This window comes from Dermacentor variabilis, chromosome 6, assembly GCF_050947875.1.
Source record: "Dermacentor variabilis isolate Ectoservices chromosome 6, ASM5094787v1, whole genome shotgun sequence".
NCBI lineage: Eukaryota > Metazoa > Arthropoda > Arachnida > Ixodida > Ixodidae > Dermacentor > Dermacentor variabilis.
The window spans coordinates 129002645-129016214 of NC_134573.1; the positions used below are offsets into that span (position 1 = coordinate 129002645).

At 49.4% G+C, this 13570-nt stretch overlaps 1 protein-coding gene across 1 annotated transcript; it reads right to left on the bottom strand.

Annotated features, from left to right (window-relative positions):
- Positions 1-6813: 6813 nt before the first annotated feature.
- On the bottom strand, positions 6814-8054 carry LOC142584360 (testicular acid phosphatase homolog). Its single transcript, XM_075694515.1, has one exon. The coding sequence runs from the start codon at positions 8006-8008 to the stop codon at positions 7043-7045; it is 966 nt and encodes a 321-aa protein (XP_075550630.1). The 5' UTR covers positions 8009-8054; the 3' UTR covers positions 6814-7042.
- Positions 8055-13570: the final 5516 nt, after the last annotated feature.

The window sequence follows — 13570 nt, forward strand, 5'->3', positions numbered from 1 at the left end:
TCTTTCTCTCTCTCTACTTGCGGTCGTCAACCACATCAAACACTTAAGTGCCCGCATAAGGTTTTTCGAGAACGTCTCAAATTTGGCTCAGGTCATGATGGCATGCGCTACGAGCAAGGGGCCTTCGACTCTATCAGAGAGGAGCTGGCCTGACTAATTGGATTAGTCATTAGGAGAAGACCCTCGAATTATTCCCCAGCTAATTACAATACCCGCGAACGGAACCCTCTTGACGAAAGAGAGCGCCTTCGATGAAGAACTCTTCCCTCATATTGCGCTTATCAGTTACCTTTAGACCGACACAGTGGAAACGCTAGTTTTATGTCGGTGCCTGTTCTCGCATAAAGTGCTCACTGTACTACTGTTATCATTGCATGTTTTCGCGCCTTTCTTTTTCCTCGTTTTTTATTCAGGATTCAGCAGTTGAAATTGGGACAGAATACATGCCTCGTTGTGAACACTCTTTCGCGAAGGACCGTGTAACTCTGAAGGCTATCGCCGGAAGGACTTGAATACTTTACAAATTATTCTGCTAAGTGGCCAGAGCACTGCATGGTAGCTGCGTGCGCTTTCATCAACACAGATCGTTCAGTAAGCAGATCTAGCCGATGTGTTTCACGGCGTTGGGTTGGCAAGGCGGACAGTGGACGTTTACAAAATTTCGGTGTCGGTTCCAAATAAAACAGCTGGAAGTCAGCACATGTGTAGGTCATCCATGTTCCTAAATGTCCTATTTATTCGCTCTGCGCGAGCTCAGTTTTCAAGAGCGATGGTGTAAGTTGTCGTAACTCGTCAGTTTAAACACAGGCGCGGGCCACTAAGTCTCTCTCTCTCTCTTCCTTTCTTTCTCTCTTCTCGTTCTTATATCCCATTTCCCAGTGCAGCGTAGTCAAGAGGGCAGCCAAGGAGGAATGCCTTTCTTTAGGGTAGCAAAGCGGACGTGCTCCTGGTTAACCTCCTTGCCTTTTCCTGTGTTCTTTCTCTCTCTCTCTCTCTTCGCAAATAAACCTGGCAACAACGCAGAGTGTCTATATTTTATGGTATCTTCGCTGGCGTACGTATCATAATATTTCCTTACACCGGGCACAAAGAGCGGCAATGTATGTTTTGGTCCTCGAAGTTAACGCGTCAGGTCGAACTTCCTTTCACCTCCCTGAAGAGTTCTAGTGGCGTACGAACACGAGACATGTTTTCGCTTTAGCCAACCTTAAGGCACTTAAACGTCTTGAAGAAAAAGAATACAAACGCGATATATGCGACATAGGAGAGAAGGTGGGCGCGATCTCTGCACAGTAAGCTCAAGACAGCCCTAATTCACGTGGCTCAATCTTTCTCAACATAGATGCTTCTATCACCAGCGCGAAAAAGAAAGAGAACAGAGATAGAGAGAACTCAAGGAGGGCGGGCTGTTGGCGGCACTTGCATTCAATGAAGCAAGAGGAGAAACTGAGACGAGAAAGCCCAGAGGGACGCGTTTCAGCCGCCTCATACACTCGGGAAACCAAAGGCCTCCCTGTAGCGCATGGGCCACAAAAGCCGCGTTAGGAAACCGTGGCGTCTCGCCGCCTGCCAACGATGGCTCGCAACCTCCTGAAACGCCCGTGCTCGCCCATCGAACTCTCATTCTTCCCGCGCACTATATGCCGCCCATACAGCGCTTCCCCTCGTTCTCCCTTCGGCATCGCAGCGAGTTCCTTCGGGGAAAACAACGTCCTCGACCCAACTCGCCTCAAAACTTCTGGCAGCGGCGGCCACGCGGTCGCGACCCAGACGCGCTGCCATCCCCATTACTATCTCTCTCTCTCTCTCTCATACTTCGCTCAATCCACTACCCACCCACGCAACTATATCCAAGGAGGAGGGGGGGAGGGCGGTCGAAGCGTGCTCCGGAATACATGCAATCCTATCTATCGAGTCCCGTGATCCCCGCTCGCCGGCGTCGTATAATTAGATTAGGGAGGCCGGCGTTACTGGCCTGCGCACAACCGCTTTCGAAGGGAGGAGAGCCACGCTGCCGCCCTGCGCGGGGCATCTTCGAAGAGAGCCCCCATCGCGGGAACTTGAACCGGCCGTCGAAGCGGCTGGTCAACGGGCACCTCGCGTTGCCCGCGAGAGCTCCGACGCGTCTGCGGAGCACATCGCACGGGCTCCGATAACGACGTCCAGTGGTTGAGACGCTGGCGTGCTACTGTAGAGCCGGGGAAGGGATTAAAGGGCCTTCCAAATTGCGCGGCTTAGTCGGGGCGGCAACGGACACTGTACAAGGTAATGAGGAGCACTGCCGGTGAAAACACGAAGACGAAGGGGTTATATCCCGTCACGGACACGGTGCGGGAAGCACTTAAAACTCCGAGCTTGCGCTCGTCGCGTCATTTCAGTTTCAGTCGGTGACCGTAGTCGTAATGCAAAACGCTCGGCTATCAGAACCGTGCTCAACCGGATTAGTCGGTGCTTGGCTAAGACGAGTTCGGACAGCTCAAGTGAAACTCGGGATGAAGGGGCGGATAGTTTTTTTTTTTTTTCGCGATGTCGTTGTCTTTCACCCTTTTGTCACGTGTTTCGGCTCAGCTGTTCAAACTCGTCTTAGCTCGGCTGTGGCAGCACATCGTTTAGAGTGATAGCTGTTATGGCCTTGGTAGTGTCCTGCAGTTTCACTCACTTAAGGGGCACTAAATAACAATATATCAAATCAGTCTAAACTGGCAGATTGCCATTTCATAAATCTCTGCATTTCTTCGGCGGAAGGAGAAGGCCTTTCAGAATGAGAAAAGAAGCTCAAGCTTGTTTATTTTAAAATATTTCGCAAATGCCACCATGCACACATGGTCGTAACGACGGCACCGGCTTCGCAGTTTTGATGATTTCGTTTTCTTTCGACAAAATAAAACTAGCACACAAGAGCAGCCGGTTTCGGTATTCGTTTATTTTCGACTGCGATGCGATCCCTAACTAATATACAGCTGACTACCATCGGTCGAATTGCGTCAAAATCTAAAACGTCACGGACAGGTGAGGTAATGATCTTCAATACGGTGCGGCTTCCCGCCCATTCTGTTGTTTAGTTTTCTTATTCGTTCTTGAAAACCTAACATCCGCTCAACGGTAAGACGAACCTACTAGTAACTTTAGAAATGTGTCAGTCTCACTTAACCGCTGACCTTCAGTGCCTTTTGAAGTCTGGTTATCCGAATTTGCCTTTTCTCTTGCAGGTAAGTCGACGTTCAGTGCTCAAAACATAGCACTGGAGTGATTACAGAGAAGAAAAGAAATGCAGCAGAACCAACGAGTTGGAATCCGCATACAGCGAAGCTTTGCGCGAGTGCATAAAAAGTCGAAACACGAATACGTGTACGCGCGCATGCACACAAGCGCAGGCGCGGCCGCACACAACATATAACGAGCCCTTTGTTAAGCGGAGTTGCAGATTTTTACAGAGTACGACGGACGCCTTGAACGTATCATGGTTTCAGAGGCAGCGTGCGCGTGCGTACGTAGCGCAATTCGAATCCATTCTATCCGCAAGAGGCGTTTACTTCCTCGTTACCGTGCAACCGCGGATGCGAGAAGCCGAGCTTTCTGGTTCTTCTTTTTTTTCTTTCCCCCGCACGGCCAGTGCCGCGGATGGATTGATGGATGTTATGAGCGTCCCCTTTGGAACGGGGCGGTGGGTTGCGCCACCAAGCTCTTGCTATTATACTGCCTAGTGTCCTACCTCGGTTAAACAATAAAAAAGAAAAAAAACCACTATGAACTACCACACCCAAATTTTCTCATCCCCTAGTCCAAACTGTGCTTTTGTACGTCTCTGTCTTTTGTCGTTTCCCTACTTTTCTTCCACCAATCCTCCAATCGCCTCTTACTAATGCCTATTGCGGACACGTTTACTTTCCCCCTGCTCTCGCTGAACCCAAGGGCTTCAAGGAGGCCAGTGGTGCCTAAATCGACCGCTGGGTAGACGTCTCCACATTCTAATAAAACATGCTCCATAGTTTCCCTAGCTACACTCTTAGGCAAAGTTACACCCTTTGGCTTGCCCCTTCTGGCACACAACAATAATCGTTATCTGCCTTGATGCGTTTCCTTTCTTTAACTCTGCGAGCCCGGAACTTTCCAGTAACGAACGGCACGCGCGTTATCAGAAGGGGCACTCCAAAGGGTGTAAACTGTTCCATGCTGATAATGCGCGTGCAGTTCGTTACTGGAAAGTACCGGGCTCACAGCATTAAAGAAAGGAAACGCATCAAGGCAGATAACGATTATTGTTGTGTGGGAGAAGGGGCAAGCAAAAAGGTGTAACTTTGCCTAAGAGTGTAGCGGATGCGAGGAGACCAGCGCCATCTGGCGGTGGTGCAAGGAACCCAGCGACGCGCGCGGCGCGTGTACTGCGCTGTGATTGGTTGACCACTTCGGCAAGAGAACAGCCAGGCCGCAGCATACGCGGTCACGAAACCCGGCGATGTTCGCACATTTAAAAACTATGCAGATCGAACGCACGTGTCGGAATCCATGTGAAGCGAAGCGAATTATTAAAGGCTTTGAAAGTTTTCATCTTCTGCACAGCGTTTTGCATTATAACGACTACGTGCCTGCCCAGCGAGACGCAGAGACCCCTACGCGGCCCACGTGACCGCGGATTACGCGGTTTCCGAGACGGGCGAACTCTACTCGGAAAGAAGGAAGCTGGCTGAGCAAAACTGCCACATGCCGGTAAAGCATGGATAGGAAGCTTAGCTTTAATAAAGAATTTATGCGCTTAATTAAAGGCGCGTATTTGTTGCAGCGGTGACATTTAGGTACCGTTTGTCGTTTCACTGCGTAAGTCGGTATAGAAGAAAGCCGCCCACCGGCACATCTTCAAGTGTAGTCCAAATGAAGCTATAGCACTGTAAATTGATTTGCACCCTTAAGAGTATTTGTTGGTTATAACTCACGCCTTTACACCCTCCCTGCGTGTAAAGGTTGAGTTATAGACCTATTTACACGCTTAGGGGCCCGTAAGAGTGTAAATGGGTTTATAGTTTACCTACTAGCCGATTCATTATTTGTGTGCAGTCCTGCTCGTGCATAAGCCTTTCGACATGGCAGCTGCAGCAGCGCGCAGCGACCATGGTCAGCCAATACCGGGAGGGTTTGAGAATCTTCGCTTTAAGGACCGTAAAGCATCATACAAAGGGCCTCGCCAGATCCGCAAGCGCCTCTATCGTGGGTCGTAGTTAACGTTAGCCAAGCTGTTAAACGAAAATAAATTAAAGCTTTTGAAAGACACGGTGCAAGATACAATTATAAGACCTACTGTCTTCGGTTGTCAAGAGGTTTGAAGACCGAACACAGTATGTTTTGAGATCGTATCTTGCATCGGACTTTTCTATTTCTTTTCCTCTTTTTGTTCTTTTTTTTTTCGTTGAAGAGCTTGGCTAACGACAGCTGAGGCACTTTATAGTATATATCCTTGCGCTCCCGAAAATGCGGCAACCGCGCCGTCCACAGTCATTCATCCGCATCACTGCAGTCTGGAACGCCTTTCTCGGCTCGTACTTCCGCAACGTCGAAGGCGCGTTGTTGCATTCCTTATGCAGCTGCCGCAATAATCGGGCACTGCAGCAGACTTTGGGCCGCATACGCGAGCTTAACAAGTACTTCCGGTGGCACGCCGCATTCTGCGAAAGCTTGAAGATTTCCCATTGTGCACCCCGCATCCGACTTTTGATAGATGCCAATGACGCAAACTCTGTCCCTCCGAGAAAAAAACGACAGCCTGCGAGCGGCGGAATATGCAAATCAGTCGGAAGAGTTCCCGAGAAAAAGAAAGAGAGGCATTGCGAGCGGAAAGGAGGCCTCTTCCTTTCGGCTCGCCGTTTACGCCTTCTTCGCATGACAAACGCTTGCAGCAGATGAATTATATGGCTTTCCACTCACGTTAAACAAAAAATCATTTTTTTTTTTTTTTGCGAACGCAGGGGCTGAAAAACGATGCGGCAGTAGTCGCGGAAGAATGAATTGCTATAGAGAGTGCAAAGACCCCAAAAGAAGTATCGATTGAAATCACGAAATTGTGTTTAGAGTGCAGTAAGACAAACTATCGAGTGCGCTGGAAAGAGTGACTTTACGCAGACACCGCAACAATGTTACTTCACGTTAGAACTTGCACTTTGTTTCCGTACAGAACCACTTACTTCCCATTGCATATCGATATCGGCAATATTTTTTGCTTTAGTCAACGCATTGCATCGTCAATCACGTGCTTTACAGCATGTGCGCGCGACACTAAGCCGGCGCCGGCAAGCAGGACGCATATTAGGTTAAGTTAGTTAGTTAGTTAGTTAGTTAGTTAGTTAGTTAGTTAGTTAGTTAGTTAGTTAGTTAGTTAGTTAGTTAGTTAGTTAGTTAGTTAGTTAGTTAGTTAGTTAGTTAGTTAGTTAGTTAGAAAAGCGCCCGTCGGCGTCGAAATATTACTCTCCGCTTAATGACTCGGAAATATGCTTCAAGTATATAAGCCCGCAAAGAGGACTATAGAAGCGTACTTCTTCGCAAAAGGACACTCACTGCGAAGGATCCTCTTTTTAATAATGCGTCTCCAAGGAGCTACGCACACTGCACGTGGACAGAAGTTTGAGAAATACAAAGAATGTTTAGTCATAACCGCCACGTCCGTGCGCACGTTGCAGTACGTTAACTGTCGCGTGCGACTGCTTGCGCGTGCGCGCATTCACGTGTGTGCATTCGCGCATGCGGTGACGTGCATTTACTTTCTTTTCGTGCTCGATTATTTTCTTATATTTATGGGTGCTTGGCATAAATTGCCGATCCGCCCTTAATAATACTGTTAATCGAAAGTCAGCACTCTGTCCGGTCCCTTCTTTGTCTTGTACGCTTTGTAAGAGAGCAATGCATGTAGCACCGTTGAATATGAAAGTGCCTGTAATGTTTATTCACAATTACCTGCAGTGTAATGGAGGCATTATTGCAGGAGGCACAGCGTAAGCAGCACGCCTGGCACGAAGTGTACACAATTCAATTTGTGTCGGCTTGACACCTTACCCGCTTAAGTCTTCAGGACGGCGCGAAGGAAGTCGAGGAACTGTTTCAACTCGCACGGGTTCTTCAATTTATCCATCGCCACCAACTGCGGGTCCTCCTCAGGCCCCGTGGAAAGAACCTGCACGCGCTTCATTTTCGAACTGTCCTCGAACACCTCGAAAACGACGCTGGCGCAGAAACGAGGGTGGTTGTCGTAAGAGTCGTTGAGCAGCTTGAGCGTCGAGTAGACGCTCGAGTCCGACATGGAGAAGACGTGCATCCTGTCGGGACGCTGGACTCCCTTCTCAAACTTCTGCGAGAGCGTCTCCTCGACTCGGCTAAGCACGTTGGCGGCGTACCAGAGCTCGTTGCCCGAAAGCACCAAGCCGAACATCTTGCGATCCGCAGCGATCAGGTCGTTCCAAATGGGCTCTGCCCAGGCGGGGATCGGGTTCCCGATGGAGACGTACGTCATCAGGCTGTCCATGACCAGAAACTTCTCCCTCTTCTGGCGCGTAGGCGCCCCCGTCTTCTCCGCGATGAAAGCGAGGAGCTGTCCCATGGACAGGAAGTCGCCTTGACCTGGCGCTTGCAGCACCGCGTCGATGTTCTCAATCACGCTCGCCTGAAACAGTAGGTCATAGCGCGTCGGATCGACCTGGGGCGGCGTCGCTGTGGGAACGGCAAGGCCCGCTAGGGTCTCGTCCAGGCTCTCGCGACACCGTTGTAAGCGTATATGGGTCGCTAGCAGTTGATCGGGCTCGTCGGCCTTCAAGAATCCCTCGTATCGGGCCCGCAAGAGCTGGCCCAGTTTGAAGGCCTGCTCGTGGCCTGCCTTGGTGAGTTGGCCGTGACCTTCGGGGACGTTCTTTGGTAGGTTCTTGCAACACATGATGGGCGTCCGCTGGCCGTGCCGGCTTATGACGAAAACGTACAGAAGGTTGTCGGGCGCTTGCACACCTCTGGGTGCGGCGGAAGTGTGGACGTCCATCCTGGTCTCGCCAGATTTCAGGGTACAAGGAGACCGAAATTTCTTAGTCTTCTTCCTCTCCTATCGTTTCTCTTTGTGCGAATAACAATCTAGAAAAACAAAAAGAGCGTTCAGAGGCTCACGTGCAGTGATTATCTTCGTCCTTTTCGCTCAACACTTGTTTCAAAGTACGAAATAAATAAACATTTTATCATGAGAGAGAGAGAGAGAGAGTTGAATATAACGATACAAGACGACTCAGTGGCCTAAACAAAGGTGATGGTCAGTGGTGAGGATCACAGAGGCAGAGATTCTTTCCTCTTTTCTTGGGACCGCCGACAAGCTATTCTGCCAATAAGTATTCAAGGGCATCAAGAAATTTTGGAAGAAAATGTGAAAAAGAATTATGCTAGGGGTTAAAGCCTTTCTCGAGTTTTACACATTATAATTTATTATTTAGGGATGCTGGATGTTGTGCGATACCTTGGGGTCGTGTACTGTCATGTCCGTTCGATCGGTGCTGTTTGATCCAGCGGCAGTGGTGCTGTGACAATGAGGTTGGTAAGGAACGAGGCGTATTCAAGCAATGTTTATAAATCTTATTGGGTGATTGTACGGGTCACTAATACTCAGAAGCGTAAGACATGCCCAAAAAACCAACGAAAAAAATCCTATACACCACTGTCTGCAAGAAAGAGCTGATCTACAATATAGCTTCATTATGCCGGTGACAATACGTAGGAGAACCAGGCGGGTGTCAAAACGATAGTACCAGAGAACATGCAGCATCTTTAGAAACCACAACCACCAAGCATCTCGCTTTTTTTAACAACGCAATCACGATTTCAACCATACCATTTCACGACATTCAGGCTTTAAATGAAAAATCCGAGTGCATCCAAGTTCTTCTTATGAGTGGCGAATGCGAGAGCATTAATGCCCAATTGAACGCCGCTGAGCGGTCCTTACCCCCGTATTCATAAATGCGCCTTAACCTGAAGCATTTGCTTGATTTGATCGAAATGACTTCTGTCGTGATCGCGCCGAAGAAAACGCAATGAGCGTCTTGAGCACGTTCGTGCCAGGCGTCACATAAATCAAGTCAAGGATGCGCTTCAAGTTAAGAAGCCTTTATGAATTCGTAGGTTAGAGTTATGAAGTCCTCGCGGGCAAACGAGCTCGTTGAGACGCTTGAACAACGCCTCCTGCACTTCGATCCTTGACGTCATGCTACCTTGCCCTGCTGCCATATAATCTGATGGGGACGCTCACGAGTAAGTCGCGGTGGTTTTGGCGTCACCACTTTCGTCACGCCGGGCTTGGCTATAGAAATTTCGGTCAAATTAGCATGTCATAAGGCAAGGTCATATGACGTCATATAGCAGGCGTTGGCGTGGCGCGTTTTGAATTAGCCTTACCGCGGCGCAGTTAGGTGCAGGCGAGAGCTTGCGCGGACAAGGAACGCACGGTTAACACAGGCTTCTGAGAGCGAGGGCGAGGGTGACGTGGCGTCGCGGCGATGCCCTCTCCCATAACGCAATACCTGGCGCGCTATTGCACAACGTGTTTCTTGCGCCCGCGCTGCTACATTGAGGCGCGCTCGTGGCATGGCGTCGCAGCCAATGGGAATTTAGGTGCCGTTTTTCGCTAGTCCAGACGACAGATGCCGGCTTTTTCGCTCAATGGGCCATCTGAAGCGTTCGCATCAAGAAAGTAAAGACGTGCTGAAGCCCGACATCTTAGAAGCCGTATAGACGGAAGCTGGCAATCATTGATTTGTGTATCGCCAATTCTACCAACACAAAAATAAAAAGGCTACCTGCGCAAAACCAACCGACCAGCCTACGAACGGGCTATCTGCCCTACAAGAAAAAATGAGACGGAATTAGTTGTTCCGTGCTATATTAAGTGCCAAAACTAATATTAAACGATCAGCTGATACTCCAGCGGTATGCCCCGTGTTCTCTTCCCTGCTGTCCGTGTCAGCATGATTTTTTTTAACTGGATAGTACCCTTTCTTGCAATAAGCGAGCGTTAAAGATCTCCATGTGGTCAAAATCAATTCTGCGTCCCCCCCTACGGCGTTCCTCGCAGATACAAACACAACAAGCTCAACCGAACGCTCAGGAAACGTATTAGCACTCTCGCACTTCACATCGAAGACTATGCACAACTTATTCGTCAAAACTGGCACCGCACATGCGACAGCATGGAGCGGCAACCAAACCTGCCGAGCACGTGGAATATCCTCCGTTGCTTCCTGGATCCGGTCAACAGCAAGAACACACAATAGCACAACTTGCAAAAGGTTATTCACACACATCCGGGCACGGACGCACAAGTTCATCAAGAGCTGATAGACCACTACATAGGACCTCAATCTACTACATTCACTCCATCATACACTGGCACCGCTAACGACCACCTAGACACGCCCATGCACCAAATTATAGATGGCGATAAAAGCTCCAGGCTGGACACCAGAGCCTTCTTGGAGCTACACCTAACCAAGGCCTTCGATAACGTCATGCATGAGGCAATATTGACCCAATTGGCACAACTCCAGGTTGGACACCGAACATACAACTACTTCAAGAATTCCCTTACAGGCCGCACGGCCACCATAACCATCGGAGGGTTGCAGTTGCCAATTATTCACTTCGGCAGCAAATGTACGCTGCAAGGATCCGTTCGGTCCCCTTTTCTGTTTAAAGTAGCCTTGCTCGAACTACCACCTGTATTAGCTAGCATCCGAAACCTCAAGTATAGCCTCCACGCAGACGACATCACCCCGTGGGTCACTGGGGGCAGCGACGGGGACATCCAAGACACGCTGCAGCAAGCCATCAACGAGGTTGTTGCATACGTAGAACCGCGCGGCCTGGAGCGCTCCCCACAGTCTCCCAACCCTCGCCACGTCTCGGCGCCATCAAGGACACAATACAGTTTTATCTCTATCTCATAATCAGATCATGGTTTCGGCACATAAAACTCCAGAATTATCAATTCTGTAACATTCATACCACAGTACTCCCCCTTTTTTCAGTTCACGAACAGCATGCAGGGGATGTATTCTACGGCGATCACTTCGGCAATATTCTCGCCTTCGCGTGAAGTAGAGCGCTTCCAGCCAATCAGCTTATCGAATTTTGTTCAACCAGTCAATCAGCGCGCGCCTGACGGCCGAAGCGATATTATTGCCGAAAATGACCGTCGCAGAATACGCCCCCTGAGAAGGAAGACTACTCAAGATCTATGGCGATTATTGCTAAGGGAGAAGACAAGCGGATGAAGATTAGAAGAAAAGGCATTTAAGTGCAATGTCGGTGCGTGCCTTGTACACAGACATGTTATCAAAACTTCTACGTACAGTCAACAGCAAAAGTTTGCGGGATGCGCGAGCGCGTGGCAAAGCGACCCTCCTCCCCTTCTAGCGGTGAACCCCTGGTGTCGAGACCGACGCCTGCACGCATGCGCGTCCCTCTGAGATTGCAAGCGTGCATGTTTCCGCGCCTCCTATTTGCGCGCCCGGCGATATCCGAATGTAGCCGCGAGATAGCCCTCTTGCGATATGCGCCGTGGCTGCTTCGACAGGCAGAACTTCGTTTATACAACGGAAATCAATTGTCCATTTTCGTCTTGCCGGTCTCCTTGTATAGAGCGCGTCTTCTGCCACGATCTTCTGTGGTAGAACGCACCGGTCGTAAAAAGAAAGAAACAACGAAGATTGGCCACGAGAAGGTGCGGCCCAGAAAAAAAAATGACTTGTTGCGTCCGCCACCGGGCCAGACCTATGCGTCAGCGCTCGTGACTCGACAAAAAGCGGCCGCAGTGGCGCCCGCAAGTTCACGCTTCTAAACACGTTTCACACAGTTTCGCCTGTCGAAGCCGCCACAGCGCATTACGCAAGATGGCTACCTCGCGGCTACATTCGGATATCGCCGGGTGCGCAAGGAGGAAGCGCGGAAACATGCACGCTTGCAGTCTCGGAGGGACGCGCATGCGTGCAGACGTCGGTCTCGACACCAGGGGTTCACCGCTTGAAGGGGAGCAGGGTCGCTTTGCCACGCGCTCGCGCATATCCCGCAAACTTTTGCTGTTGACTGTACAATCACGTTCAACACGAGCTGCAACGCAGCGACTGTGGTTTAAGAACCTGCCAAGAGAGCACGGCCGCGCCGACATACGTAAAATGGGAAAACTAAACAACGTTCCAATTACTGCTAATTAGTAAACTAGTTTTTTAACCCCTTGTTAACCCCTTCACCCACCGACACCGTGTTGCAGCTCGTATTGAACGCGACAGCCCATGCATGTCCTGTCAAGATCCGCGGCGTCAAGACGTCGGAGCACCACGAGAAAGTAATAACGACGTCAAACGAGAGTCAAATGTCGCCGCTAAAGTAACATATCCGCAAGACCGGCTTACGATCTGGCCACGTCAGCGTTTCCCAGCAACTATCCCAAGCTGAACAACAGTAGGCAGGATGCCAAGCTCGGTGCCGAGCGCCAATCTCCGGCTTCACTATAGTGCCGGCAACACAAACTATGGCCTTCGGGAAGTATTAAGCGCTGTTTCATATTCTCTGACTAACAAGGTACACAAGATGACAAATATACGGCGCACACAAAAGATGACACATAAGGTACGACTTACGTTTGCAGAAGACCTCCGCGGGTTCCGTTTGTAGAGTCAGAGTCAAACATATAAAGGCGGGTGCACAGTGCTATATGGGTTGCGCAATCCCGGCATTCTCTAGGCACAAGTGCGACAGCATGCATATGTACCTACAATCTCAAACGATCTAGAGGCCATGATAAGCGTGCTACGCAATGGTGGACACTGTTCCACGTTGGTGCGGCACGCAGTATAAAGATTCCATTGCATCTTTGTTCAGACAACCAGACACCGAGTTACCTAGGGCACTGGCGTAAAGCACCGCGCCCATAACTCGAACCCATCTTTCCCCATTTACATAGAGCACAACTTCAAGCTAAAACTTAAGGGGCTTAACGCCCCACAACGGTACAGTGGGTTATGAGAGGCGCCTAATAGTAGAGAAAGAGGTAAGAAAAAATACATGGCGTCAAGATACTAGACATAAACAGGTTGAAGGTAAAAGTAAAATACTAATCATTCCCATCAGAAAACATGGTGAAAATGGAAAGTAACAGTTTGCAAAGCTTTGGACTAAAAAAGAAAGAAAGACAATTGTGAAACAGACATCACAGATGTACACATGATGCCTACAGTTGTATACACGAGTGAATCAGCAACAAATTCGGCGTGAAGTAACCTACCGGTCATTACTAAATATATTTGTTGTTAATAAATATATTTTCCTCGTATTCTCTCATTTCCTCGCAGTATGCGGCGTAATGAAAGCGCCCGTTAAGAGCGTGATGAGAAACAAACGTTTCGAGCTTGCATCCCGGTCGCACCAAAAGTCAACAAAACACCATTAAATAAGACGGCCACTCAAAGAACGATCGTACTCAACCTATCGCTACATTGTCTTGATAATTGGCTGCTCTAAGCGTGCAATCAGCCTCCACGGCATGAGATCAAGGCCGGTATCCTGT